General features: G+C 39.7%; 1 protein-coding gene across 1 annotated transcript in view; it reads right to left on the bottom strand.

Annotated features, from left to right (window-relative positions):
• LOC128692285 (uncharacterized) overlaps positions 1-27,078 on the bottom strand; it is a 92,563-nt gene that overhangs the window by 27,951 nt on the left and 37,534 nt on the right. Inside the window, 1 exon segment of the mRNA XM_070096282.1 lies at positions 21,099-21,334. Coding sequence (XP_069952383.1) covers positions 21,099-21,334 — 236 coding nt within the window.

The raw sequence follows: 27,078 nt of genomic DNA, 5'->3' as shown, positions 1-27,078 counted from the left end.
AATAAAGGACGTCTACTAACATCAGTGACTATCCTATATACGGAAGGATTGTAGAGGTCATGTGATCGAACATAATAGCGAGGGCAATAAGCATGACGGTGATCAGACAAGGATGGAAAATTCGCTTCTGCATAGAGGCTCTCAACAGGGGATGAACAAAAGGCACGAAGGCAGAGACGGAGACCTTGGTGATGAATGGGATCTATCTTAGACAGAGTTGTGGGAGAGGCCGCAGAAAAGATTTGGTCACCACAATCTACCTTGGACAAGACTAGGGTGGAATGCAAACGGAGGAGAGTGCGACGATCTGCTCCCCATGAAGGGCATGCGAGAACCTTAAGGAGATTTAGCTGACCATGGCAAGTTGTCTTTAACGAAGAAATGTGAGGTCTCTATGTCAGCTGGTGATCAAAGAGCAGGCCAAGAGACCTGACCGTATCACATGCCAGAATATGTGAACTGTGTAAGTACAAGGGAGTATCCGGTATAAGCAGACATCTAGTGAAGGTAATGAATCGGGTTATTGTACTGGAAAATTTAAAGCCATGAGAAGTGGTCCAATGGGAGACTCAGTCTATCACAACCTGAAGGGAGGCTGCTACTAGTTGACAGTCAGCACCCAAGTAAGCTATAGCAAGGTCATGAACATAAAGTGATGACCAAATATGTGAAGGAAGAATGGAAAGTAGGTCATTTATAGCTAAGAGAAAAAGAGTAATTGTGGGACTCCTTCGGCTTGTACAAAGTCCAAGGAAAGCGAGGCGCCAATATGGACCCGAAAATGTCTATTGGGCAAGAAAGCAGCGATGATGTTTGGTAGATTACCGCGGAGACCTATGGAGTGGGCTTGGGTTAGAATGTTATACCTCCAAGTGGTGTCGTATGCCTTCTCTAGATCGAAAAACTGTGGTTGTTAGCAAAGGCATTTCGAATATACATATCTAAGTGGAGCAAGGGGTCTAAAGTAGAGCCTTTGCGGAAGCAACATTGGCGAGGGGAAAGGCTATTGTGTGTGTCTAAGAACCATATCAGACATCTATTCACCAATCGTTCCATCACCTTGCAGAACACACTAATCAAGACAATGGGACGATAGTGAGAAGTGTCAAGCCATGAGGTGACCAATTTGCCAAACAGCAGTACAACAGCCGATTTCCAGTGTTGTGGGAGAACCCCTTGCTTCCAAATTAAATTGAAAAGATGTAGGAAGGGCCGTAGAATGGAGATGGTGTAGCATACTGATGTGGATATCATCAGGTCCCAGTGCTGACGGCTGGCAAATGAAAAGTGTGGACTTTAATTCTAGAAGAGTAAAAGGTACGCTGTATGGCTCCAATCCATCAAAGGAGAAATCTAAGGGCAACTGCACTTTGGTAGATTTAGACGCAAGAAATGAGGGACAGAGGTGAAGCTCTCGCAAGATACAGACAAGCTAGTTCCCGATTTCTGTGGCAACTTCTAAAGGTTCTGCAACATCGACTCCAGCAACTTGCAAAATGGAAGCTGGGTCCGGAGTGTATTTACCCCACAATTTCCGCATCTTTTTCCAAATCGCGCACGTAGGGGAAGACGAGGTAATGGTAGACATGTAGTCTCGCCAACAAGCGCATTTAGTGTCACGTATGACATGGCGAGCAACTGCCCTTGCCCGCTTAAAATCCAACAGATGCTCCGCGGTATGGTTACATCGATAACGGCCCCATGCAGCACATTTTAAACGCACCACAAGGGTGCGTGTAGGAGACCACCAAGGTACGCATGTTTGAGAATACCTACCTGAGGTTTGGGAGATAAAACAAGTTGCCGCAGTCAGGACTAAGGTCGAAAATTGGAGCACCAGTTCATCAACAGATGACGAAAGGGGGTCCTCGCAACAGGTGGTAAGATGGGAGTATAAGTTCCAATCTGCTCGAGCAAATTGCCAACGAGGGTTAAGAAATGGCTGGGTATATGTAGTGGAGGTAAGAAGGATAAGAAAACAATCATTATTATGTAAATCTGGAAGAAGAGACCATGTGAAATCATGTGCAATGGGCGAGGAACAGACAGAAAGATCAATGTAGGAGAGAGACTGAGTTTGAGAGTCAAAATGGGAAGGAGCACCTGAATTTAACCCTTTCAGGGTCGAGAGGCCCTCTCCTAAACTTGTTCTCAGGGTCGGAAAAAAAAAAAATTATTTTTTCTTATGAAAAGATAATCTTTTCCCAATCATAAGGACACCAAAAGTATGAAATTTGATGGAAAACTTAGGGAATTATGTTCTCGTGAATTTAGTGGCGTTGACGATGTTTATGCACTGGCGATTTTGCTGACTGAGCCCTATTTTCGGCCAATTCCAGTGTACTAGTCGACAAAAATCATAACTATTTCGCTAGAACTCCATTTGTTCTATCGAATGAGTACAAGAAACCACCCATTTACCGATTTCAACTCTTTAATAAAGCGGTCAGAAATTTGCAATTTTGCCAATTTCGCACAAATTTCAAAAGATGCCAATTTTCAAATAGGGTCCAGAATAAAGAAGACAGACATTCCTGGCACTAAAATAACATTTCCTCTGTCCATTAGTCATGTCCCCAGGCCCCTCTTACATTTCTTTTGCTTTCCACTTTGAATTTTTATTCTCACAAAAAATAGAAGATTTACTGTTATGCAGACTACTGCATTAGTGTAGAAATGGTATAAATAATATCAGCACACTTGTGAAAGAATATTAGACTCACCAGTTGATGTGTATTGCACACGTGGCATGATTTGTTTACTTTTGAACTTTGGCAAAAATCGAACATTTGTTCTACTTTGAGCTCAATTTCAAGGTACTTTTCATTGTGAAACCAATCAAAATCATCTCAATTTCTGTAATATGTCTTCCATTCTATAAAATGAGACCAGAAAAACTAGAATACAACCATAAATACCACACAAAAATACAGTGCAAAGTCGCTGTTTTAAACCAAAAACACGGTGAAAGTTTTTTTTTCCTCATTACGCACTGTGTGCTGCAGGATTTTTTTTATACTGTGCACTCTGACCACATAAACCCATTCTTTCACATGTAGGCCTACCAGCATTCTCTTGCTAGATTTGAAGGCTCTAAAATTTAGGCGTACTAGTACGTCAATAACCCTGGTGCATAAGCCGTACTAGTACATCGGAAACCCTGAAAGGGTTAAAAAATGAAGAGGATGAGAAGCAAGAAGAGTCTCCAACTGATCATCATGAGTGTCACAGTAGACCCTCCCCACAGGTGACGGTGAGTGTTAAAATCACCCAACAACAAGATGGGTGGCGAGAGGGAGAAAGATAGAGAGCAAACTGTAAACCATCTGTGTAAATAAATACGAGCTGCAGTATAATGCAGCGGGGAATGAATAAAAACTTGTTGATATGGTATATCAACGTGGACAAGAAGCGAGCTTTCATTAAATGATTTGTCAGGTAAAGGTTCTGAAGGTTGTAACAGCACGTAGCCCAAAACGGGAACGGGACGAACAAATTTTGGGCTCTTGCAACCCAACACATACTGGGGACAACTGGGAGGGCAACACTTGGAGTTCTCCTCGATTGCCCCTAAGGCCATGAATATTCCATCGTAAAAAAGACATTATGTACAGAAATAAAATTGACAACAATAAAAAACGATAAAACCTATGGGCTTTTAGTATCTGTAAAGTCAACATGTGGGGGTAACAGTAAGTGTGTAAGCAAGCAAGAATGTGAATGTTGCAGAGGAATATTGCTGCGCAGGTCATGAAATAGAAGGGGTAGGAGGAGTCGCGTTGGTGTCCATCAGGGGGGTAGTCTCCACAATATAGCTAGAGATAGCGTCTAACATCTCTGTTGTTAAGGAAGCCAACGATGCCATGATGTCAAGAGACAAGAGAGGCACTGCAAGGATAGGTCAGAGTAACTACTGAGGCAACCAGAGGTCTGAGGGGGGGGGCAGGGAGTATGAACCTGGAGAGATGAGTCGGCTGGGGTAGAAGAGGCCTGCAGTAAAACAGGAGAGGAAGGAGGGTGGAGGGTGGAGGGTATCTATGGAGGGAGATGGGAGAGGACGAACAGGGGAAGAGGGGACTACACAAGGGGTGGGGGTGAACCTCTACCTTCGTGTGAGAGCTGGAAAGGGGGTGAGAACTAGGCTCTGAGGTAGGAGATATATTCTGTGCAGGTGATGGATGCGAAGAAAGTGTAGGTCTGCGAGGTCTCGTAGACTGAGAAGCAAGTGAGCGAGGTGAAGAAGAAGTAGAAGTAGGAAGTGGTGCGGAGGAAGGAGTGTCAGAGGATAAAACTGCAAAAGAATTAGAAACTGGGGTGACCCTGGAAGACACAGATGCAAAAGGATTGGGAGGCGGGAGGACTGTCGAGGTTAGAGGTCTTTGGGCTACCCAAGCATATAGGACACGAGGGAGTTTATCTTGAAGGCAGAGCCGAGAGACAGCCATAGTGTAAGTGAGGTCCTCACTCTCCTTAACTCTTTGACTGTTTTGGTTGTATATATACGTCTTATGAGCCACTGTGTTTGAAGTATATACACAGTGGACCCCCGGTTCACGATATTAATCCGTTCCTGAGAGCTCATCGTAAACCAAAATTATAGGAAAGCGAATCAATTTTCCCCATAAGAAATAATGGAAATCAAATTAATCCGTGCAAGACACCCAAAAGTATGAAAAAAAAAACTTTTACCACATGAAATATTAAGTTTAATGCAATATAATAATTACAATAACAATAATAACAAAAGAATAATTGACAAGATAAGATAAGATAAGATAAGATTTCGTTCGGATTTTTAACCCCGGAGGGTTAGCCACCCAGGATAACCCAAGAAAGTCAGTGCGTCATCGAGGACTGTCTAACTTATTTCCATTGGGGTCCTTAATCTTGTCCCCCAGGATGCGACCCACACCAGTCGACTAACACCCAGGTACCTATTTGCTGCTAGGTGAACAGGACAACAGGTGTAAAGAAACGTGTCGAAATGTTTCCACCCGCCGGGAATCGAACCCGGGCCCTCCGTGTGTGAAGCGGGAGCTTTAGCCACCAGGCCACCGGGATGGGAGGAGGGGAGAGTGTCGAAGTTTTTAATGTTTAGAAGGGGAATCCCCCTCCATTAGGACTTGAGGTAGCAAGTCCTTTTCCGGGGTTACTTCCCTTATTTTAATGCCACTAGGACCAGCTTTAGAGTCACTGGACTTCTGTCGCACAATATATCTGTCCATAGAGGCCTGTACCTCTCGTTCCTTTATGACTTTCCTAAAGTGGTTCACAACATTGTCAGTGTACAGGTTGCCAACACGGCTTGCAGTAGCTGTGTCAGGGTGATTTTCATCAAAAAAGGTTTGCACATCAAGCCACTTTGCACAAATTTCCTTAATCTTTGAAGTAGGCAACTTCGTCAATTTCTCTCTCCCCTCCTCCGAAGCAGTTTCCTCAGGTCTGGCCTCTTGCTGTTGAAGATGATCTAGCAGCTCATCAGTGGTTAGTTTGTCATTGTCCTCCTCCACCAACTCTTCCACATCCTCCCCACTAACCTCCTACCCCAAGGACTTCCCCAATGCCACAATGGATTCCTCAACTGGCATAGGATTCCCAGGGTTAGCCTCAAACCCTTCAAAATCCCTTATGTCTACACATTCTGGCCACAGTTTCTTCCAAGCAGAGTTCAAGGTCCTCTTAGTCACTCCCTCCCAAGCCTTACCTATAAGGTTTACACAACTGAGGATATTAAAGTGATCCTTCCAAAACTCCTTTAGAGTCAATAGAGTATCTGTGGTCACTTCAAAGCACCTTTCAAACATAGCTTTTGTGTACAGTTTCTTGAAGTTGGAAATGACTTGCAGGTCCATGGGCTGCAGGAGAGGAGTGGTATTAGGAGCCAAAAACTTGACCTTAATGAAGCTCATATCCCCACAAAGTCGCTCTGCTAAGTCTGTAGGATGACCAGGGGCATTGTCTAACACCAGGAGGCACTTAAGGTCTAATTTCTTTTCAATTAAGTAATTTTTCACATTGGGGGCAAATACATGGTGTAACCAGTCATAGAAAAAGTCCCTAGTGACCCATGTCTTACTGTTTGCCCTCCACAGCACACACAAATTAGCCTTGAGGATATTCTTTTGCCTGAATGCTCTGGGAGTTTCTGAGTGATACACCAATAAAGGCTTCACTTTGCAATCACCACTAGCATTGGCACACATCAGAAGAGTAAGCCTGTCTTTCATAGGCTGATGTCCTGGGAGTGCCTTTTTCTCCTGAGTAATGTAAGTCCTGCTTGGCAATTTCTTCCAAAACAGGCCTGTTTCGTCACAATTAAACACTTATTCAGGTTTCAATCCTTCAGCCTCTATGTACTCCTTGAATTCATGCACATATTTTTCAGCTGCTTTTTGGTCTGAACTGGCAGCCTCACCATGCCTAATCACACTATGTATGCCACTACGATTCTTAAATCTTTCAAACCAACCTTTGCTGGCCTTAAATTCACTCACATCACCACTAGTTGCAGGTATTTTTCTAATTAAATCCTCATGCAACTGTCTAGCCTTTTCACAAATGATCGCTTGAGAGATGCTATCTCCTGCTATCTGTTTTTCATTTATCCACACCAATAACAGTCTCTCAACATTTTCTAACACTTGCGGTCGTTGTTTCGTAATCACAGTTGCACCTTTTGCAAGAACAGCTTCCTTGATTGCCGTTTTCCTGCTCACTATAGTAGAGATGGTTGATTGGGATTTACTATACAACCTGGCCAGGTTCGACACATGCACTCCACTTTCATACTTTGCAATTATCTCTTTCTTCATTTCAATAGTCATTAGCACCCTTGGTCTCAATGGGTTGGCACTAGAAGCTTTCTTGGGGCCCATGGTGACTAATTTTGCAGAAACAAGCACCAAAAAGTGACATGGATAATATGGAATGTACCGAATGTATTCTTAGATGCGCGCACACTGGCTGACTTGTAAACACTGGCACACACGGGGCAGTTCAGGCTACACGTGGACACGTCTCATACGAATCGTATCGCATACCGGGTTTTGTAACGGGAACCAAGGCAAATTTTTTGTGATATAATGCTTCGGATACCGGACTTATCGGATACCGATGGCTTTGCGAACCGGGGGTCCACTGTATTCATAAATTCTAGCGGCTTCAAATCAAGCAGGAGAAAACTGGTAGGCCCACATGTGAGAGAATGGGTCCTGCAGCACGTAGTGCATAATGAGAAAAAAAAAAACTGTTTTTTTTTAATTAAAATGCTGACTTTGTGGTCTATTTTCATATAGTATTTATGGTTGTATTCTCGTTTTCTTGGTCTCATTTGATAGAATGGAAAACATATTATAGAAGTAGAGGTGATTTTGATTGGTTTTACTATGAAAAGAACCTTGAAATGGAGCTCAAAGTAGGGGAAATGTTTGATTTTTGCCGATGTTCAAAAGTAAACAAATGATGTCATTTTCCAATACATGTCCAAGTAGCCATTCTAATATGCAGTCATGAATGGGCTGACATTATCTGTACAATTATTACAATATTGCAGTAGTCTGCATAACAGTAAATCTTCTATTTTTTGTTTGAATAAAAATTCAAAATAGAAAGCAAGAGTAATATTAGAGGGGCCCGGAGACATGACTGATGAACAAAGAAAATGTTATTTTAGAGCCAGGAATGTCTGCATTGTTCATTCTGGACCTTATTTTGAAATTGTCATATTTTTATAATTTTCGTGAAATTGGCTAAATTGCAAATTTCTGACCATGTTACTGGGTAGTTGAAATCTGTAAATGGGCAAGAATTAAGAGTAGCATGCTTACAAACAGTGACTAGTATGTTATCTATGAAGTGATGCAGGCGAGAGCATGAGCTTGCTCTGAATTCTGCACTGTTACGACACGCACACCGCTTTGAAGAGCGTGGAAGGATATATTTTGGCCAACGTGCCATAAAAGTATTTTACCAATTCCGTGATGAGAAAGATAATCAGTTTAAGACATCGTTTGTAAAAAAAAGAATTTCGTCCATTGCGTACTTGTTAGTCCGGTACACAAAGGCAGTGAGTGTCGTGTAGGTCGTTTTTGAGCGGTCATCGACGAACTGTCGTCAGTGGGTTGTCTTGGACGCTTAGGAGTAGAACCACGGGTGGTCTGACGAAGACCAAGAGGTCCAATTCCTCTGACCAATAGCCTCTTTACTTTGGCAAGGAGCCCCCCTTAAAGAGGTATTAAAAAATTAACCACACTTATCTTGTCTATACTTAAGTAGTTATTATACATTAGGATAAGTCTGCCTGAAATGCCCCGGCATGATAGTGGCTTTCTTTGTACTTAACTAATAAAAATTGTATATACGTATACTGTACATTGTAACCTTCCAAAGAAATAAAATCTTTATCTTTATTTATAGGATTTGATGTACTCATAAGTATACACGATATGATGTAGGGCGAAATGACAGTAGTTTGTTGGATTATGTATTGGTAGATAAAAGACTGTTGAGTAGACTTCAGGATGTACATGTTTATAGAGGGGCCACAGATATATCAGATCACTTTCTAGTTGTAGCTACACTGAGAGTAAAAGGTAGATGGGATACAAGGAGAATAGAAGCATCAGGGAAGAGAGAGGTGAAGGTTTATAAACTAAAAGAGGAGGCAGTTAGGGTAAGATATAAACAGCTATTGGAGGATAGATGGGCTAATGAGAGCATAGGCAATGGGGTTGAAGAGGTATGGGGTAGGTTTAAAAATGTAGTGTTAGAGTGTTCAGCAGAAGTTTGTGGTTACAGGAAAGTGGGTGCAGGAGGGAAGAGGAGCGATTGGTGGAATGATGATGTAAAGAGAGTAGTAAGGGAGAAAAAGTTAGCATATGAGAAGTTTTTACAAAGTAGAAGTGATGCAAGGAGGGAAGAGTATATGGAGAAAAAGAGAGAAGTTAAGAGAGTGGTGAAGCAATGTAAAAAGAGAGCAAATGAGAGAGTGGGTGAGATGTTATCTACAAATTTTGTTGAAAATAAGAAAAAGTTTTGGAGTGAGATTAACAAGTTAAGAAAGCCTAGAGAACAAATGGATTTGTCAGTTAAAAATAGGAGAGGAGAGTTATTAAATGGAGAGTTAGAGGTATTGGGAAGATGGAAGGAATATTTTGAGGAATTGTTAAATGTTGATGAAGATAGGGAAGCTGTGATTTCGTGTATAGGGCAAGGAGGAATAACATCTTGTAGGAGTGAGGAAGAGCCAGTTGTGAGTGTGGGGGAAGTTCGTGAGGCAGTAGGTAAAATGAAAGGGGGTAAGGCAGCCGGGATTGATGGGATAAAGATAGAAATGTTAAAAGCAGGTGGGGATATAGTTTTGGAGTGGTTGGTGCAATTATTTAATAAATGTATGGAGGAGGGTAAGGTACCTAGGGATTGGCAGAGAGCATGCATAGTTCCTTTGTATAAAGGCAAAGGGGATAAAAGAGAGTGCAAAAATTATAGGGGGATAAGTCTGTTGAGTGTACCTGGTAAAGTGTATGGTAGAGTTATAATTGAAAGAATTAAGAGTAAGACGGAGAATAGGATAGCAGATGAACAAGGAGGCTTTAGGAAAGGTAGGGGGTGTGTGGACCAGGTGTTTACAGTGAAACATATAAGTGAACAGTATTTAGATAAGGCTAAAGAGGTCTTTGTGGCATTTATGGATTTGGAAAAGGCATATGACAGGGTGGATAGGGGGGCAATGTGGCAGATGTTGCAAGTGTATGGTGTAGGAGGTAGGTTACTGAAAGCAGTGAAGAGTTTTTACGAGGATAGTGAGGCTCAAGTTAGAGTATGTAGGAAAGAGGGAAATTTTTTCCCAGTAAAAGTAGGCCTTAGACAAGGATGTGTGATGTCACCGTGGTTGTTTAATATATTTATAGATGGGGTTGTAAGAGAAGTAAATGCGAGGGTCTTGGCAAAAGGCGTGGAGTTAAAAGATAAAGAATCACACACAAAGTGGGAGTTGTCACAGCTGCTCTTTGCTGATGACACTGTGCTCTTGGGAGATTCTGAAGAGAAGTTGCAGAGATTGGTGGATGAATTTGGTAGGGTGTGCAAAAGAAGAAAATTAAAGGTGAATACAGGAAAGAGTAAGGTTATGAGGATAACAAAAAGATTAGGTGATGAAAGATTGAATATCAGATTGGAGGGAGAGAGTATGGAGGAGGTGAACGTATTCAGATATTTGGGAGTGGACGTGTCAGTGGATGGGTCTATGAAAGATGAGGTGAATCATAGAATTGATGAGGGAAAAAGAGTGAGTGGTGCACTTAGGAGTCTGTGGAGACAAAGAACTTTGTCCTTGGAGGCAAAGAGGGGAATGTATGAGAGTATAGTTTTACCAACGCTCTTATATGGGTGTGAAGCGTGGGTGATGAATGTTGCAGCGAGGAGAAGGCTGGAGGCAGTGGAGATGTCATGTCTGAGGGCAATGTGTGGTGTGAATATAATGCAGAGAATTCGTAGTTTGGAAGTTAGGAGGAGGTGCGGGATTACCAAAACTGTTGTCCAGAGGGCTGAGGAAGGGTTGTTGAGGTGGTTCGGACATGTAGAGAGAATGGAGCGAAACAGAATAACTTCAAGAGTGTATCAGTCTGTAGTGGAAGGAAGGCGGGGTAGGGGTCGGCCTAGGAAGGGTTGGAGGGAGGGGGTAAAGGAGGTTTTGTGTGCGAGGGGCTTGGACTTCCAGCAGGCATGTGTGAGCGTGTTTGATAGGAGTGAATGGAGACAAATGGTTTTTAATACTTGACGTGCTGTTGGAGTGTGAGCAAAGTAACATTTATGAAGGGATTCAGGGAAACCGGCAGGCCGGACTTGAGTCCTGGAGATGGGAAGTACAGTGCCTGCACTCTGAAGGAGGGGTGTTAATGTTGCAGTTTAAAAACTGTAGTGTAAAGCACCCTTCTGGCAAGACAGTGATGGAGTGAATGATGGTGAAAGTTTTTCTTTTTCGGGCCACCCTGCCTTGGTGGGAATCGGCCGGTGTGATAATAAAAATAAAATAAAAATGTACTCATTGATCATGAATGAGGTAATGTCCATTGAGGGGCACTCCTGAAGAGTTGCTAGCCAAACATAAATTTTGCAAAATTAGCAAGTACCGTGGCAAGCACTTAAAATGGAGAGGCTTGGTGAGTCAGTACTGCACTACAATGCTTGTGTTCTTCTTGAAAGGCAAAGAGAGAGCAAGTGATGCCAGTGTTTTCTTTCTTTAGGCCACCTTGTTTTGGAAAACACGTCAGCATAGTTGCTGATCCCCTGTACGTATATATATATATGTTATCTGAGTATCATAGTTAGTACCATCCATATGTTTTACATACACGACCCTTTGCTAAGCCCAGTGACTAGTTTGTGTGACGTCACATGATGCCGCATGAGTGCGTGGGATGCGCTGCATCGGCCTCAGTTCCCCGTAGGCCTAGCAGACGACAGGACAGGTAGTTTGGGCTCTCTCCTTATCACAGTCTGCAATGTAAGTGTTAACACCCAACGACTTGTGTTTAACTCCAACCATCAAATCTCCACGAACCCTCACAACAAACGATGTCAAAAAAAATATTGATGCAGACTATAAGACAGCTTACATAACACAGATATAACATGATTTACTATTATTATTGCTATTACTATTATTAAGAACATTACTGATAATAATCATACTGATAAAAATAATAATGATAATGATGAAAAATTACCTTTACAAAATACAGTAGGGCCATGATTTATGGCATTATGCATTACATTTCACACTTATAACATAGGATTTTTTTGGTGCCGATGGTGGGGACTACTTACTAAGCTTAAAATAAGAAAGAAATAGCTCTTCCAGTAAGTATAAAAGAATCAACATTCAAAATACAGTGGAACCTCGGCTTACGAGTGCCCCACCATACAAGTTTTTCAGTATATGAGCAGTTGCTGGGTTGATTTTTTGTTTATGGATACAAACAAAAATTCAGAATGCAAGCTTCCCCCTCAAACCTTTTTTTTAGACCTGATATTACAAAAAATAAAAGTAAATATATAATTGTAGTTCATTATCATGATGTATTATGTTGTTTTTACTGCTTTAGACTATAACTGCAACAGAAATAATAGTATTTCTTACCATAAATTATGGGTGCTGATGTTTGTCAATGCATGTGAAGAGAGTGGAGAGTTATGCTGTGGTCCTACTGGGCTGAGGTGGATAGTAGTGGTTCTGGTACTGAAGTCGATGCTTGTACTGGAGTGTGCATAAATTCTGTAATGGATTTCTGTTCTATTTTACCTTGCAGTACATTATACAACTGATGGTAAGGCATCAGCTGCTCTAGACATCATGAAAAAGTCTAACTTTAAGTCATTTAGTAAATTAGTCAAGTCATTCAGTCAGACAAATCAGTAAGTCAGTCAATTAAGTCAGTAAGTCAGTCAGTAAGTGGCCCAGTAGGGCCACAGCATAACTCTCCACTCTCTTCACAATCAATAATTGCCGAGGCAGTTCGTAGCCACCTTGATAAGCATAAATTAATCAATGAATCTCAGCATGGTTTTACAATGGGGCATTCCTGTCTTATGAGTTTATTAACTTTTTTCACTAAGGTATTTGAGGAGGTAGATCATGGTAATGAATATGATATTGTGTATATGGACTTCAGTAAGGCTTTTGATAGGGTCCCACATCAAAGACTATTGAGGAAAATTAAGGCACGTGGAATAGGAGAATTTTTTTCCTGGAGAGAGGCATGGTTGACAAATAGGCAGAGGAGAGTTTGCATAAATGGGGAGAAATCAGAATGGGGAAGCGTCACGAGCAGTGTTCCACAGGGGTCAGTGTTGGGTCCCCTGTTGTTCACGATCTACATAAACGACATTGATGAGGGCATAAAGAGCGACATAAGCAAGTTTGCCGATGACACCAAAATAGGCCATCGAATTCATTCTGACGAAGACAGTAGAGCACTCCAGGAAAAATTGAATAAACTGATGCAGTGGTCGGAGAAGTGGCAGATGGAGTTTAATATAGACAAATGCAAAGTTCTAAATGTTGGACAGGAAAATAACTATGCCACATATAAACTAAATAATGTAGATCTTAATATTACGGATTGCGAAAAAGATTTAGGAGTTCTGGTTAGCAGTAATCTGAAACCAAGACAACAGTGCATAAGTGTTCGCAATAAAGCTAACAGAATCCTTGGCTTCATATCAAGAAGCATAAATAATAGGAGTCCTCAGGTTGTTCTTCAACTCTGTATATCCTTGGTTAGGCCTGATTTAGATTATGCTGTACAGTTTTGGTCACCGTATTACAGAATGGATATAAATGCTCTGGAAAACATACAAAGGAGGATGACAAAGTTGATCCCATGTATCAGAAATCTTCCCTATGAGGATAGAATGAGGGCCCTGAATCCGCACTCTCTAGAAAGGCGTAGAATCAGGGGGGATATGATTGAGTTGTATAAATGGAAGACAGGAATAAATAAAGGGGGTGTTAATTTTTTTTTTTCAACAAGTCGGCTGTCTCCCACCAAGGCAGGGTGACCCAAAAAGAAAGAAAATCCCCAAAAAGAAAATACTTTCATCATTCAACACTTTCACCTCACTCACACATAATCACTGTTTTTGCAGAGGTGCCCAGAATACAACAGTTTAGAAGTAGTATATGTATACGTATAAAAATACACAATGTATATGTGCTAAAAATATCTAGCCTAGACAGGACTCATAGCAATGGTTTAAAGTTGGAAAAATTCAGATTCAGGAAGGATATAGGAAATCACTGGTTTGGTAACAGAGTTGTGGATGAGTGGAACAAACTCTCAAGTACAGTTATAGAGGCTAAAACGTTGTGTAGTTTTAAAAATAGGTTAGATAAATACATGAGTGGGTGTGGGTGGGTGAGTTGGACCTGATTAGCATGTGCTACTAGGTCAGTTGCCATGTTAATTCCTTAAGTGAATGTGACCTGACCTGACTAGGTTGGGGCATTGGCTTAAGCAGGTAGGAGATTTGGACCTGCCTCGCGTGGGCCAGTAGGCCTGCTGCAGTGTTCCTTCTTTCTTATGTTCTTTAGTCAGTAAGTCAGTCAAGTCATTCAGGCAATCAGGTCATTCAGTCAGTCAAGTCACACAGTCAGTCAAGTCAGTAAGTCAGTCAGTCAAGTCAGTCAGTCAAGTCAATCAGTCAGTCATTCGGTCAGGTCACTCAGTTAATTCAGTCAGTCAGTCAAGTTAGTAAGCCAGTCAGTAAGTCATTCAGTCAAGTCAGTCAGTCATTAAGTCAAGTCAATAAGTCATTCAGTATGCTCACTGGGTGTCATGATTGCTTGGCAGATACAAGATATGGTAATTAAAAGATCAAAACACAATTCACAAACACAGCTAGCTTGTAGCAGAGAAGTGGAACTGAACACATATTCACATTCACGAAAGCTGGGATGGTGGTGTCGAGAGGGGGACGGCAGGGGGATCGTGGGAGGTCTCCTCCGCTGACCCACAACAAGGCGGCTGCTTGAGGTAGGGAATATCCGCCACCACTTGTCATATAATGACAGTATTTTATTCATTCTAGAGTATATATCAGGTTTCTATGTTATTTATACTGTTTATTATGTCACATTAGATAAATAAGTCGCAGAATTGATATCAGTGTCATATTCAAGTATTTTGTCCTGCCTCCTGAGAGCAGGAATTCCACTGGAATGGATTAATGGAATTTCAATTAATTTCAATGAGGAAAATTCACTCAGCATACAAGCAGATCGGGATACGAGCAAGGTCACGGAACGGATTAAACTCGTAAGCCAAGACTCCAATGTACTTGTTTTGTTAAGGAAGAAGCTGGTACATGTGATGAATAAATGATAGACAAGGACAGGGATAATACAGGTTTAAAGAACTGTTCAATATAATTAATTGTTGTTAGGATCATATTAAGGAAAGAAAGTGTTTTTTAACAGTAGCTTTGAAGTGGATAGCAGATAGAAAGACTGAAGGCTTTAGGTAGAGAGTTTCAGATTTTAGGTCCTTTTATGCACACTGAGTTTTCACAAAGATTAAGCTGGATGTGAGGAATAGCAGAGATTTTTGTGTCTAGTATTATGCTTATGAGTTCTGTTGCAATTTTCAAGAGTTTCAGGGCAGGATTGATAATAAAATTTGGTGTCCTGTATATGTAGTATGTACAACAATGAGTAAATTTTTGTATATTAAGGAAGTTCAGGTCTTTAAATAGTGGGGGAGTGTGTTGTCTTGCTGCAGGCTGAGTGATCATTTGTACCACCATTTTTTTGGTGTTATTATTATTGAATTAACAAAACAAGACACCAGGATAACACAACTCGAGAACAAAATCCTCAGTCTTGAACAAAAGTTATCAACACCAGGAATGACTAACTGTGACAAGACCATCCAGACAGTCATAGATAGCCATACCCAACAAATAATATCTCTTAATACAAAGGTTGAAGAAGCAGTAAAAGAATGGAAGAACAACTTAGATAACCAGTTCAGTGACTACTTTGCTCTCCAAGAAGATAAAACTGAACAAGATAAACTATCGGACGCAGTAATAGTTAACAGTCCACTTTTTCCCAGTGATATGAACCAAACAAACAGTAAAGAAATTACTCTGCAGATCATAAAGGACCAAACAAGTGTTATTGTACCTGAGTCTGAAATAAAAGAAGCCAGCTTACTAGGATCCCATGGTAGAAAAAGTGTTATGCTTAGATTCCACTCACATGATAGGAAAAAAGACTTAATTATTGCATCTATTAAAGTAAAGAAAGAGGTATACATAAACGAGTGTCTTACTAAAAAACGTCAGAACCTCCTGTATAGAGTAAGAAAACTTAAGCGGGAGAATAACGACACAATACACCAATGCTTCACACGGGATGGGAAAATTCTTGTTAGGAAAGCAAATGTAGGTCAACTGCACACAATCACGAACGAGAATGATCTATCACAATTTCTCAGGGATACTAATCTTACAGAGAATAACTAAACAATGTCCAACTTCAAAGCCTACGTAGCGTAGTGTATGTTTTGCTCCATTATTGTTCAAATTTCATTGTACAATCTCTTAGTATTTAAATAATCAACTACCTCTTTTTGTGATTTTACTAGTAAGCATAAGTCACCTTATGTAATTTTCTTATTTACTATTGTTTGCTTAAACATTAGCTGAATTGATACTTTCTCTGTCCATATTACTACCTCATATTTTTTTTTTTTAAATACTATCAATTGATATTACCTACAAAAATTAATAATTATCATTTTTACTATAATTTCAATTTACTCTTAACATTTTTGACATTTAATAACCATTACTTGTCTAATTACCTTTACCTGTTTTATACCACATTTACTATCTTAGAGTACTCTTAATTACCTTGTACTGCCATATAACCTCTAGTATAACTACAAGTGCAATATTGAATGAAATAAACATTACTTTTTCACTTTTTTTGTAATCATTATTACTTACTAAAATTTTATTAAACACCATTTTTACTACCAGTCAATTTTACTTTTGTACATTAAACATTATTTTATACTTCCCATAACATTTTGTTGCCAAATTTTCAAGTTTGCATATTCAACTCCAACCTTTATATTATCCTTTGTACCTGTCTACCATCTTACTATCATATTATAACCAAGACATTACCATTATTCATTGTTCTTACCTGTCCATTTAATTTTGTTTACCACTACTTGTTTTTTTAGTCACTTTTTATTGTGTGTGCAATTAGTGTATATTCCAATTACTTTTTTGCAAGTACCAATACTATCTTTTGCTAGCTAGTACCAACTACCTCATTTTTTTTTTTTACTTTTTATTGTGCAATAAACTGCTCAACTTATTTAATATTACAAATCAGATCTTACTCCTAAACCAATATTATTTCATAGTGACTATCTGTCCATTTAACTTGTTTACCATTACTCAATTGTAGTCCCTTATATATTTTTTGTCCTTTATTTTAGCTCTATATAACTACCTTAGATCATATATTCGCAATTGTTAAACTAATCAAGGTGCTATTCTCAGGTGCTAAAGTTAATAAGTTCACTATTTTGCCATTATACTCCAAAGCTCATTTATTTGATTACCACTTTATTGTTCACCACAACTTATATTAGTCCCTTTTATATTATAATTTTATATTATAATTCTAACTTTAAAGAATTACCTTTAAAGTACTACCTACTATCATATTCCCAAGCTCCATTATTTGATCATCACTTTATTTGTTCACCACAAATTATTTTAGTCCCTTTTATATTGTCTCCTTTATTTTAGCTTTAAAAAACTACCTTAGCTCATTATTTTTTAAATTTGTTAAATAATTCAGGTGCTATTTTTTTTAGCTTTAGAATATTTACTTTATTTTTTACTTAATTCTTACCTGGAGTTTACCTGGAGAGAGTTCCGGGGGTCAACGCCCCCGGAACTACAAATCTTATGATTACAAGCATTGATCCTGATACCAACCTCTTATTTAATGACTTAAATGATTCAAACAGTTACTGTAATTACTACACAGCAGAACAATCAAAGGCACTTCTCAGAGCCAACAACAACATAACTATCTTTAACTACAATATCAGATCTTTAAGCAAGCATTATGATGACCTCCTAGCATTACTAAATTCCTTGCATGCCAATATGTCCATTATTACACTAACTGAAACCTGGCTAAAGCCTGATACTACAGATGTCTATGCCATTCCTGGTTACACAGCCATACACAACTGTAGGCCAGACCAACAAGGGGGTGGCACAGCTATATACTACTCAGACCAACTAGAATGTATCACTAATACTTGCACAAGGGATGAACATGGGGAATATATAATAGCTAAATTCAAATCCAAATACCTACAAAAACCTCTCACAGTGATAAACATCTACAGAATTCCACAATCAAACATTAGCCAATTTAGTCAAAACCTAGGAAGTTTGATAACTGATGCACGCATGAACAAAGATCACTTACTACTCTCAGGTGACTTCAATATAAATCTCCTGCAAGACCAGGACCCACACGTTACTGAATTCACAAACACAATGAGTAACTGCATGTTGCTACCAACAGTAACAAAACCTACAAGAGTTACAGAGACTAGTGTTTCCCTACTTGACCACATCTGGACCAACACCATATCCCCTTTAAAATCAGGCATAATTACAGATAATACCACAGACCACTACCCTACTTTCCTCATAACAACTCTTGGTAAAATACCCCAAGACACTACTAAAGTCACCTTCAGACTTCACAATGAGGCAGCCATTAATAACTTCACAACAGCAGTAACAAACATTGACTGGCACACTGAGCTAGAAATCTATACAGATATTGACGAATGTTTTAATAATTTTCTAAAAAAGACCCAATACCTTTATAACAAGCACTGCCCTAAAAAAACTAAACAGATGACAGCTAAGAGACTGAACAGTCCCTGGCTAACACCCAGCATTCTCAAATCCATAAATACAAAACACCGATATGAAAAACAGTACAAAATGGGTCACATAACCAGAGACCAAACAAAACGTTACTCGTCAATCCTAACCAGCCTGATAAGAAGGGCAAAAAAATTGTATTATGAGAACAGATTATCCAACTTACGAGGTGATATAAAAAAGACCTGGAAGACATTATCAGAAATTCTGGGAACAAAAAAGATATCACGACGTAGCGAAATAAAATTAGCAAAATCAGATGAACCCCAACTCCCACCAACAGAAACAGCAAACAGACTCAATGATTTCTTCTCCACTATAGGTCAAAACCTTGCCAATAATATCCCAAGCTCAGATACCCCACCAAATGACTACCTCACTGGCAACTACCCGAACACACTGTTCCTAGCTCCGACTAACCCATACGAAGTCTCCCTTATTATCAACGCACTGAAAAACAAGGCAGGAGATTTAAATACCTTACCACCCTTTATATACAAAAAAGCGTCACAAGTACTATCACCAATCATTGCAACACTAACAAATCCATTGAATCCTCCACCTTCCCTACAGTTCTCAAAATAGCAAGGGTCACCCCGATCCATAAAGGAGGAGACCAAACAGAGTTGAATAACTATAGGCCAATATCCAATTTACACCCTCTCTCAAAAATCTTCGAAAAATTAATTCATAAACGAATCCACTCCTACCTCATCTCCCATAACATTCTCAACCCCTGCCAATTTGGATTCAGGCCTAATAAAAATACTAATGATGCTATTATACACATGCTAGAACATATATACACTGCAATAGAGAAAAAAGAAGTCCCACTGGGGATCTTCATTGACTTACGCAATGCTTTTGATACAGTTGACCATGACTTGCTCCATGCAAAATTGTCACACTATGGTATTAGAGGGCACTCCCTCAAATACCTCAAGTCTTACCTCAGCAACAGAAGCCAATATGTGTACGCAAATGGGGCAAGCTCTTCCGCACAACCAATTACAGTTGGTGTCCCACAGGGAAGTGTCCTTGGCCCTCTTCTCTTTCTCCTATACATAAATGACCTACCAAATGCTTCGCAATTACTCAAACCCACACTTTTTGCAGATGACACCACATACGTCTTCTCTCACCCGAGCCCAGTCACGCTAGCCAATACTGTAAACACTGAATTACAGAAAATATCTACCTGGATGAGGACTAACAAACTTACACTAAACATTGACAAAACCTACTTCATTCAGTTTGGTAGCAGAGCTACAGATGTACCTCTTAACATAACGATAAACGGATCACCTATCACAAAGCTAACAGAGGGAAAATTCTTAGGAATCGACCTCGATAATAGACTCAAATTTCATACACATATACAACAAATTTCTAAGAAAATTTCCAAGACTGTAGGCATACTATCAAAGATACGGTACTATGTTCCACAGTCAGCCCTCCTGGCCCTTTATCACTCTCTTATTTACCCCTATCTCACCTATGGAATTTGTGCATGGGGCTCAACAACAACTAACCATCTCAGACCACTAATTACCCAACAAAAGGCTGCAGTTAGAATGATAACAAATTCTCACTACAGGCAGCACACTCCACCAATATTCAAAACACTCAACCTACTCACCATACAAAACATCCATACATATTATTGCACTTATTACATACATAGAACAATTAACTCTGATATTAACCCTCCCCTCAAACATCTCCTTGCCAACCTCAACAGAACACATGACCATAATACAAGGCACAGATCACTCTTTGATGTTCCTCGTGTCCATCTCACGCTATGCAAAAACTCAATGCACATAAAAGGCCCTAAAATCTGGAATTCATTACCTGTAAATATAAAAGAAACACTACCTGTTTATAAATTCAAGTCTCTTCTCAAAGTTCACTTACTCACTCAAAACCAAATAAATACTGAATAACTGAACCATATAAATTGTATATCCTAAATGTTACTCACAATTATATCACACAAATGTTAAACCTAACTTTGTTATTTTTTTAAATACACTACCTAACAGAATACTCCATTCTACTGAATGAACAGCAATGCATGCAACCATAGGACCTGTCTTTGTAATACTCATTTGTATTTTATAGTTATCTGTTTACAATAATGTCTTATCACTGATTTCATCATTGCTTAGTTAATCTTAAGTTAATTTTAAGCCAGCCCGTAATGCTATGCATATAAGTAAGTGGCTTTGGCATGCTGCTCTTACCTGTATTTTTTGTACCTCTGTTTGTATGCTAAAATTTCTAAATAAATAAATAAATAAATAAATAAAGGTGATTTGCTCTGGTGGATCTCTGGGAGAAAACTGGAAGCAAGAATATCTTATAGTGATGCTAAATACTGGAAACCGATAGCCAGTAACAGAAATACATAGCTACTACTGTGAAATTACCATATAAAAATAAAAATTCCCATGAATTTAAAAACAAGTAAACATGTGCTTTTGTTATTGTAAGGCTTCCAAGAATGTTTGAAAAATTCTACTAATATCTGTAGCTTGAGTGTAATGCCCTGGAGGATTGTATTAAGCTTTAATGAACAAATTTCTTGTATCACTCACTTGCTGTTTTGCAGAAGGTTTAGTAGATGGTCAGCAGAGGCATCAGGTCTGTTTAGGAGGTGTTGGAGAATCAGCGATACAGTACAATTACGTGAGGCCACACACTTCAGCAGTTTAGGTAGATCAGGTAGGTAGCTGGGATCACCCTGCAGTTTAATGGTAACATCCATGTTCTCCTTAAGGTAGGGTAAAACTGCCAGTGCTGGTCCTACATGTCCATCTGACACCACCAGAATCTCAAAAACAGAGTGAGTAACAAGGGAATACAAAATTAAAAACCTTGAAAATTGTGATAAAAAAAATCTGAACAATTATCATCATATTCATGGGGAAGTACTAAACCTGTAGGGGTCATACAGTGACTGGGGAAATAGGAGGCAACCAGGTTTGACCTGAAGAAAGGATAATCACTTGTTATGCAAAGCATTTCAGGCATATTAAAAGTAGTAAAGTGAACTTTCAATTTAATGGGCCTTGATCAAAGCAAGCAATATAAGATACAACTGACACTATAAATGTTTGTGACCATAACATTAAATTTATTTATTTTTATTTATTATCACACTGGCCGATTCCACCAAGGCAGGGTGGCCCGAAAAAGAAAAACTTTCACCATCATTCACTCCATCACTGTCTTGCCAGAAGGGTGCTTTACACTACAGTTTTTAAACTGCAACATTAACACCCCTCCTTCAGAGTGCAGGCACTGTACTTCCCATCTCCAGGACTCAAGTCCGGCCTGCCGGTTTCCCTGAATCCCTTCATAAATGTTACTTTGCTCACACTCCAACAGCACGTCAAGTATTAAAAACCATTTGTCTCCATTCACTCCTATCAAACACGCTCACGCATGCCTGCTGGAAGTCCAAGCCCCTCGCACACAAAACCTCCTTTACCCCCTCCCTCCAACCCTTCCTAGGCCGACCCCTACCCCGCCTTCCTTCCACTACAGACTGATACACTCTTGAAGTTATTCTGTTTCGCTCCATTCTCTCTACATGTCCGAACCACCTCAACAACCCTTCCTCAGCCCTCTGGACAACAGTTTTGGTAATCCCGCACCTCCTCCTAACTTCCAAACTACGAATTCTCTGCATTATATTCACACCACACATTGCCCTCAGACATGACATCTCCACTGCCTCCAGCCTTCTCCTCGCTGCAACATTCATCACCCATGCTTCACACCCATATAAGAGCGTTGGTAAAACTATACTCTCATACATTCCCCTCTTTGCCTCCAAGGACAAAGTTCTCTGTCTCCACAGACTCCTAAGTGCACCACTCACTCTTTTTCCCTCATCAATTCTATGATTCACCTCATCTTTCATAGACCCATCCGCTGACACGTCCACTCCCAAATATCTGAATACGTTCACCTCCTCCATACTCTCTCCCTCCAATCTGATATTCAATCTTTCATCACCTAATCTTTTTGTTATCCTCATAACCTTACTCTTTCCTGTATTCACCTTTAATTTTCTTCTTTTGCACACCCTACCAAATTCATCCACCAATCTCTGCAACTTCTCTTCAGAATCTCCCAAGAGCACAGTGTCATCAGCAAAGAGCAGCTGTGACAACTCCCACCCTGTGTGTGATTCTTTATCTTTTAACTCCACGCCTCTTGCCAAGACCCTCGCATTTACTTCTCTTACAACCCCATCTATAAATATATTAAACAACCACGGTGACATCACACATCCTTGTCTAAGGCCTACTTTTACTGGGAAAAAATTTCCCTCTTTTCTACATACTCTAACTTGAGCCTCACTATCCTCGTAAAAACTCTTCACTGCTTTCAGTAACCTACCTCCTACACCATACACTTGCAACATCTGCCACATTGCCCCCCTATCCACCCTGTCATACGCCTTTTCCAAATCCATAAATGCCACAAAGACCTCTTTAGCCTTATCTAAATACTTATATGTTTCACTGTAAACACCTGGTCCACACACCCCCTACCTTTCCTAAAGCCTCCTTGTTCATCTGCTATCCTATTCTCCGTCTTACTCTTAATTCTTTCAATTATAACTCTACCATACACTTTACCAGGTACACTCAACAGACTTATCCCCCTATAATTTTTGCACTCTCTTTTATCCCCTTTGCCTTTATACAAAGGAACTATGCATGCTCTCTGCCAATCCCTAGGTACCTTACCCTCTTCCATACATTTATTAAATAATTGCACCAACCACTCCAAAACTATATCCCCACCTGCTTTTAACATTTCTATCTTTATCCCATCAATCCCGGCTGCCTTACCCCCTTTCATTTTACCTACTGCCTCACGAACTTCCCCCACACTCACAACTGGCTCTTCCTCACTCCTACAAGATGTTATTCCTCCTTGCCCTATACACGAAATCACAGCTTCCCTATCTTCATCAACATTTAACAATTCCTCAAAATATTCCCTCCATCTTCCCAATACCTCTAACTCTCCATTTAATAACTCTCCTCTCCTATTTTTAACTGACAAATCCATTTGTTCTCTAGGCTTCCTTAACTTGTTAATCTCACTCCAAAACTTTTTCTTATTTTCAACAAAATTTGTTGATAACAGCTCACCCACTCTCTCATTTGCTCTCTTTTTACATTGCTTCACCACTCTCTTAACCTCTCTCTTTTTCTCCATATACTCTTCCCTCCTTGCATCACTTCTACTTTGTAAAAACTTCTCATATGCTAACTTTTTCTCCCTTACTACTCTCTTTACATCATCATTCCACCAATCGCTCCTCTTCCCTCCTGCACCCACTTTCCTGTAACCACAAACTTCTGCTGAACACTCTAACACTACATTTTTAAACCTACCCCATTCCTCTTCGACCCCATTGCCTATGCTCTCATTAGCCCATCTATCCTCCAATAGCTGTTTATATCTTACCCTAACTGCCTCCTCTTTTAGTTTATAAACCTTCACCTCTCTCTTCCCTGATGCTTCTATTCTCCTTGTATCCCATCTACCTTTTACGATTTTTGACACTACTTCTGAAGCTATTACAAAGCTCAGAGCTTTTTTATCCTAAAGGTAGGTTGTTCCAAATTTTGGGAACTTTGATTTGCATAGAGTTTTACTTGAGTTATACACATGGAATATCAAAAAGACACTTATTTCTAGAAGAATGCTTAAGTGATCTATTGCAGCTCTACAGGAATTGATGCATAAAACATGTGTGACACTTTAGTATCTTTATTACCGAAATTTTTTTCCTGCATGGCAGGCTTCTTCAGTTGAATGCTGAAGTGATTTTAATACTGGAAACAGTGGAAGAGGTGGAAAGGTAATTATGAGGAGTTACGTTCCTCAGCCTTGATCGATGGTTGTCAGTCCCTTAGTCTAAAGCATAGAAGTTTGGACAGAGACTTGTATAACGAAGTGAGGTGCAGCAGCTGAAGACTTCATCACAGGTAGATGGGGACCAGTGGATGAAGGCAATTCCAAAACAGTTGTTTAGCACTCTTTGATGTTCCCAGTGTCCATCTCACACTATGTAAAAACTCTATGCGCATAAAGGGTCCAAAATTTTGGAATTCATTACCAGTGAATATCAAAGGAACCCTGTCTGTACACATCAATTCAAGACTTCTTAAAAACCACCTACTCACCCAAAGCTAAATACTCAGTACATGTACAGTGGACCCCCGGTTTACGATATTATTTCATTCCAGAAGTATGTTCAGGTGCCATTACTGAACGAATTTGTTCCCATAAGGAATATTGTGAATCAGATTAGTCCATTTCAGACCCCCAAACATACACGTACAAACGCACTTACATAAATACACTTGCATAATTGGTCGCATTGGGAGCTGATCGTAAACTGGAGGTCCACTGTACTTAACTTTACCTAAAAAGCTACCAAATCACTTTCCATTGCCTCAAAATATCATTGCTCACTGTGTTATTTCCCTAGCCTCAGAAACCCATAAGTAAATGCTCTAAGTACAATAAATTCTCATATTTTAACCTAATGCAAATGTTGAATAACATATATTTAATAGATTATGACTTTGATGCTGTAATTTAAATAAAATGTTCCCGACTCATAAAGGCTGCTCACGCTGCTGTCTAGGGGTTATAAAATTACACTGAAAAACACAGCAAACCTTGGGCCAACATGTACTCATATATTAAACAATATTAATTATTATTAGGAAGGAAGGACAAAAACTCACCTATATAAAAATATATCTATATTAATAATAACTTATATACAACTTATAACTACTACAAAAAAACCACCACACTCCAGTTCACATTAACTCACTAGCACACTGCTACTAATGAGTTAAACAAAATAAATGAACATTTATGAACAGGGAGGCTCCATGACACCCTCCCCTTTCTGCAGGCTACTTAGCCTACAGTGGAAATGTTAAATACTCTCCAAAACACAGGCCCCTGCATACTAGGGCTTTACAAATAAACATGAGAGCAATTAAACACAAACACCTATGGTATACTCTAAAAAAAAATTACCAAAATTACCTACTCAAACTAACACCAACCCATGACTACTTCACCCAGCTGCATTCCTACCCTTACTGAACTAAAAAACACCTCTCATCTGCTCCTTTGTAAATTCTCATGATTAATGTGTTTATGATTCATTACCTTTGCAATTATTCATGAGTGTGACCAGCTCTACCTGGAGCTCATTACCTTTGTAACTTGGTCATGATTATGACCAGATCTAGTTCATTACCATTGTAACTTGCTCAGCTATCAAAACTTTGGAGTCCAGTCCCTGGACCAATTATGTACCTCTGTAATCTTTTGACTACCGCCCACAGGATGGGTATGGGGTGCATAATAAACATATTAAACTAACTAACTCTGCTCCTGTACCGGCCACTGCCTGACTGACAGCAATAAAGCGCGTTTACTTTCAGGGAATAATACACGTCCGCTTTCAGTACATTACATGGAAAATGACATTATATATGGAGCGTTATTTTATATATAAATTTTTTAATACAATGCTCTGTAATATAGATGTATTACCTATTGTATAATTAGTGCAACCTTAACAAACTTTTTGTACGTCTAGTGTTAATAAGTAATACAGTGGACCCCCGCATAGCGAACTTAATCCGTGCAAGAGGGCTGGTCGTTATGCGAAATGTTCGCTATGCGAATTAATTTTCCCCATAAGAAATAATGGAAATAAAATTAATCCGTGCAAGACACCCAAAAGTATGAAAAAAAAAATTTTTTACCACAAAAAAATGTTAATTTTAGTACACACAAACTGAAAAAGGCATGTACAATTACATGACACTTACTTTTATTGAAGATCTGGTGATGATTGATGGGATGGGAGGAGGGGAGAGAGAGTGTTAGTGTTTAGAAGGGGAATCCCCTTCCATTAGGACTTGAGGTAGCAAGTCCTTTTCTGGGGTTACTTCCCTTCTTCTTTTAATGCCACTAGGACCAGCTTCAGAGTCACTGGACTTCTTTCGCACAACATATCTGTCCATAGTGGCCTGTACCTCTCGTTCCTTTATGATTTGTCTAAAGTGGTTCACAACAGTGTCATTGTAACAGTCACCAGCACGGCTTGCAATAGCTGTGTGAGGGTGATTTTCATCAAAAAAGGTTTGCACTTCAAGCCATTTTGCACACATTTCCTTAATCTTTGAAGTAGGCAATTCCTTCAATTTCTCTCTCCCCTCCTTTGAACCAGTTTCCCCAGGTCTGGCCTCTTGCTCTTGAAGTTGATCTATCAGCTCATCAGTGGTTAGTTCTTCATTGTCCTCCTCCACCAACTCTTCCACATCCTCCCCACTAACCTCCAACCCCAAGGACTTCCCCAATTCCACAATTGATTCCTCAACTGGTATACTACTCCTCTCAGGGTTAGCCTCAAACCCTTCAAAATCCCTTTTGTCTACACATTCTGGCCACAGTTTCTTCCAAGCAGAGTTCAAGGTTCTCTTAGTCACTCCCTCCCAAGCCTTACCTATA

This window comes from Cherax quadricarinatus, chromosome 53 (assembly GCF_038502225.1).
Source record: "Cherax quadricarinatus isolate ZL_2023a chromosome 53, ASM3850222v1, whole genome shotgun sequence".
In the NCBI taxonomy this organism is placed as follows: domain Eukaryota; kingdom Metazoa; phylum Arthropoda; class Malacostraca; order Decapoda; family Parastacidae; genus Cherax; species Cherax quadricarinatus.
Note: the sequence above shows the minus strand (reverse complement) of the source record. Positions and strands in the feature narration are given on the sequence as shown.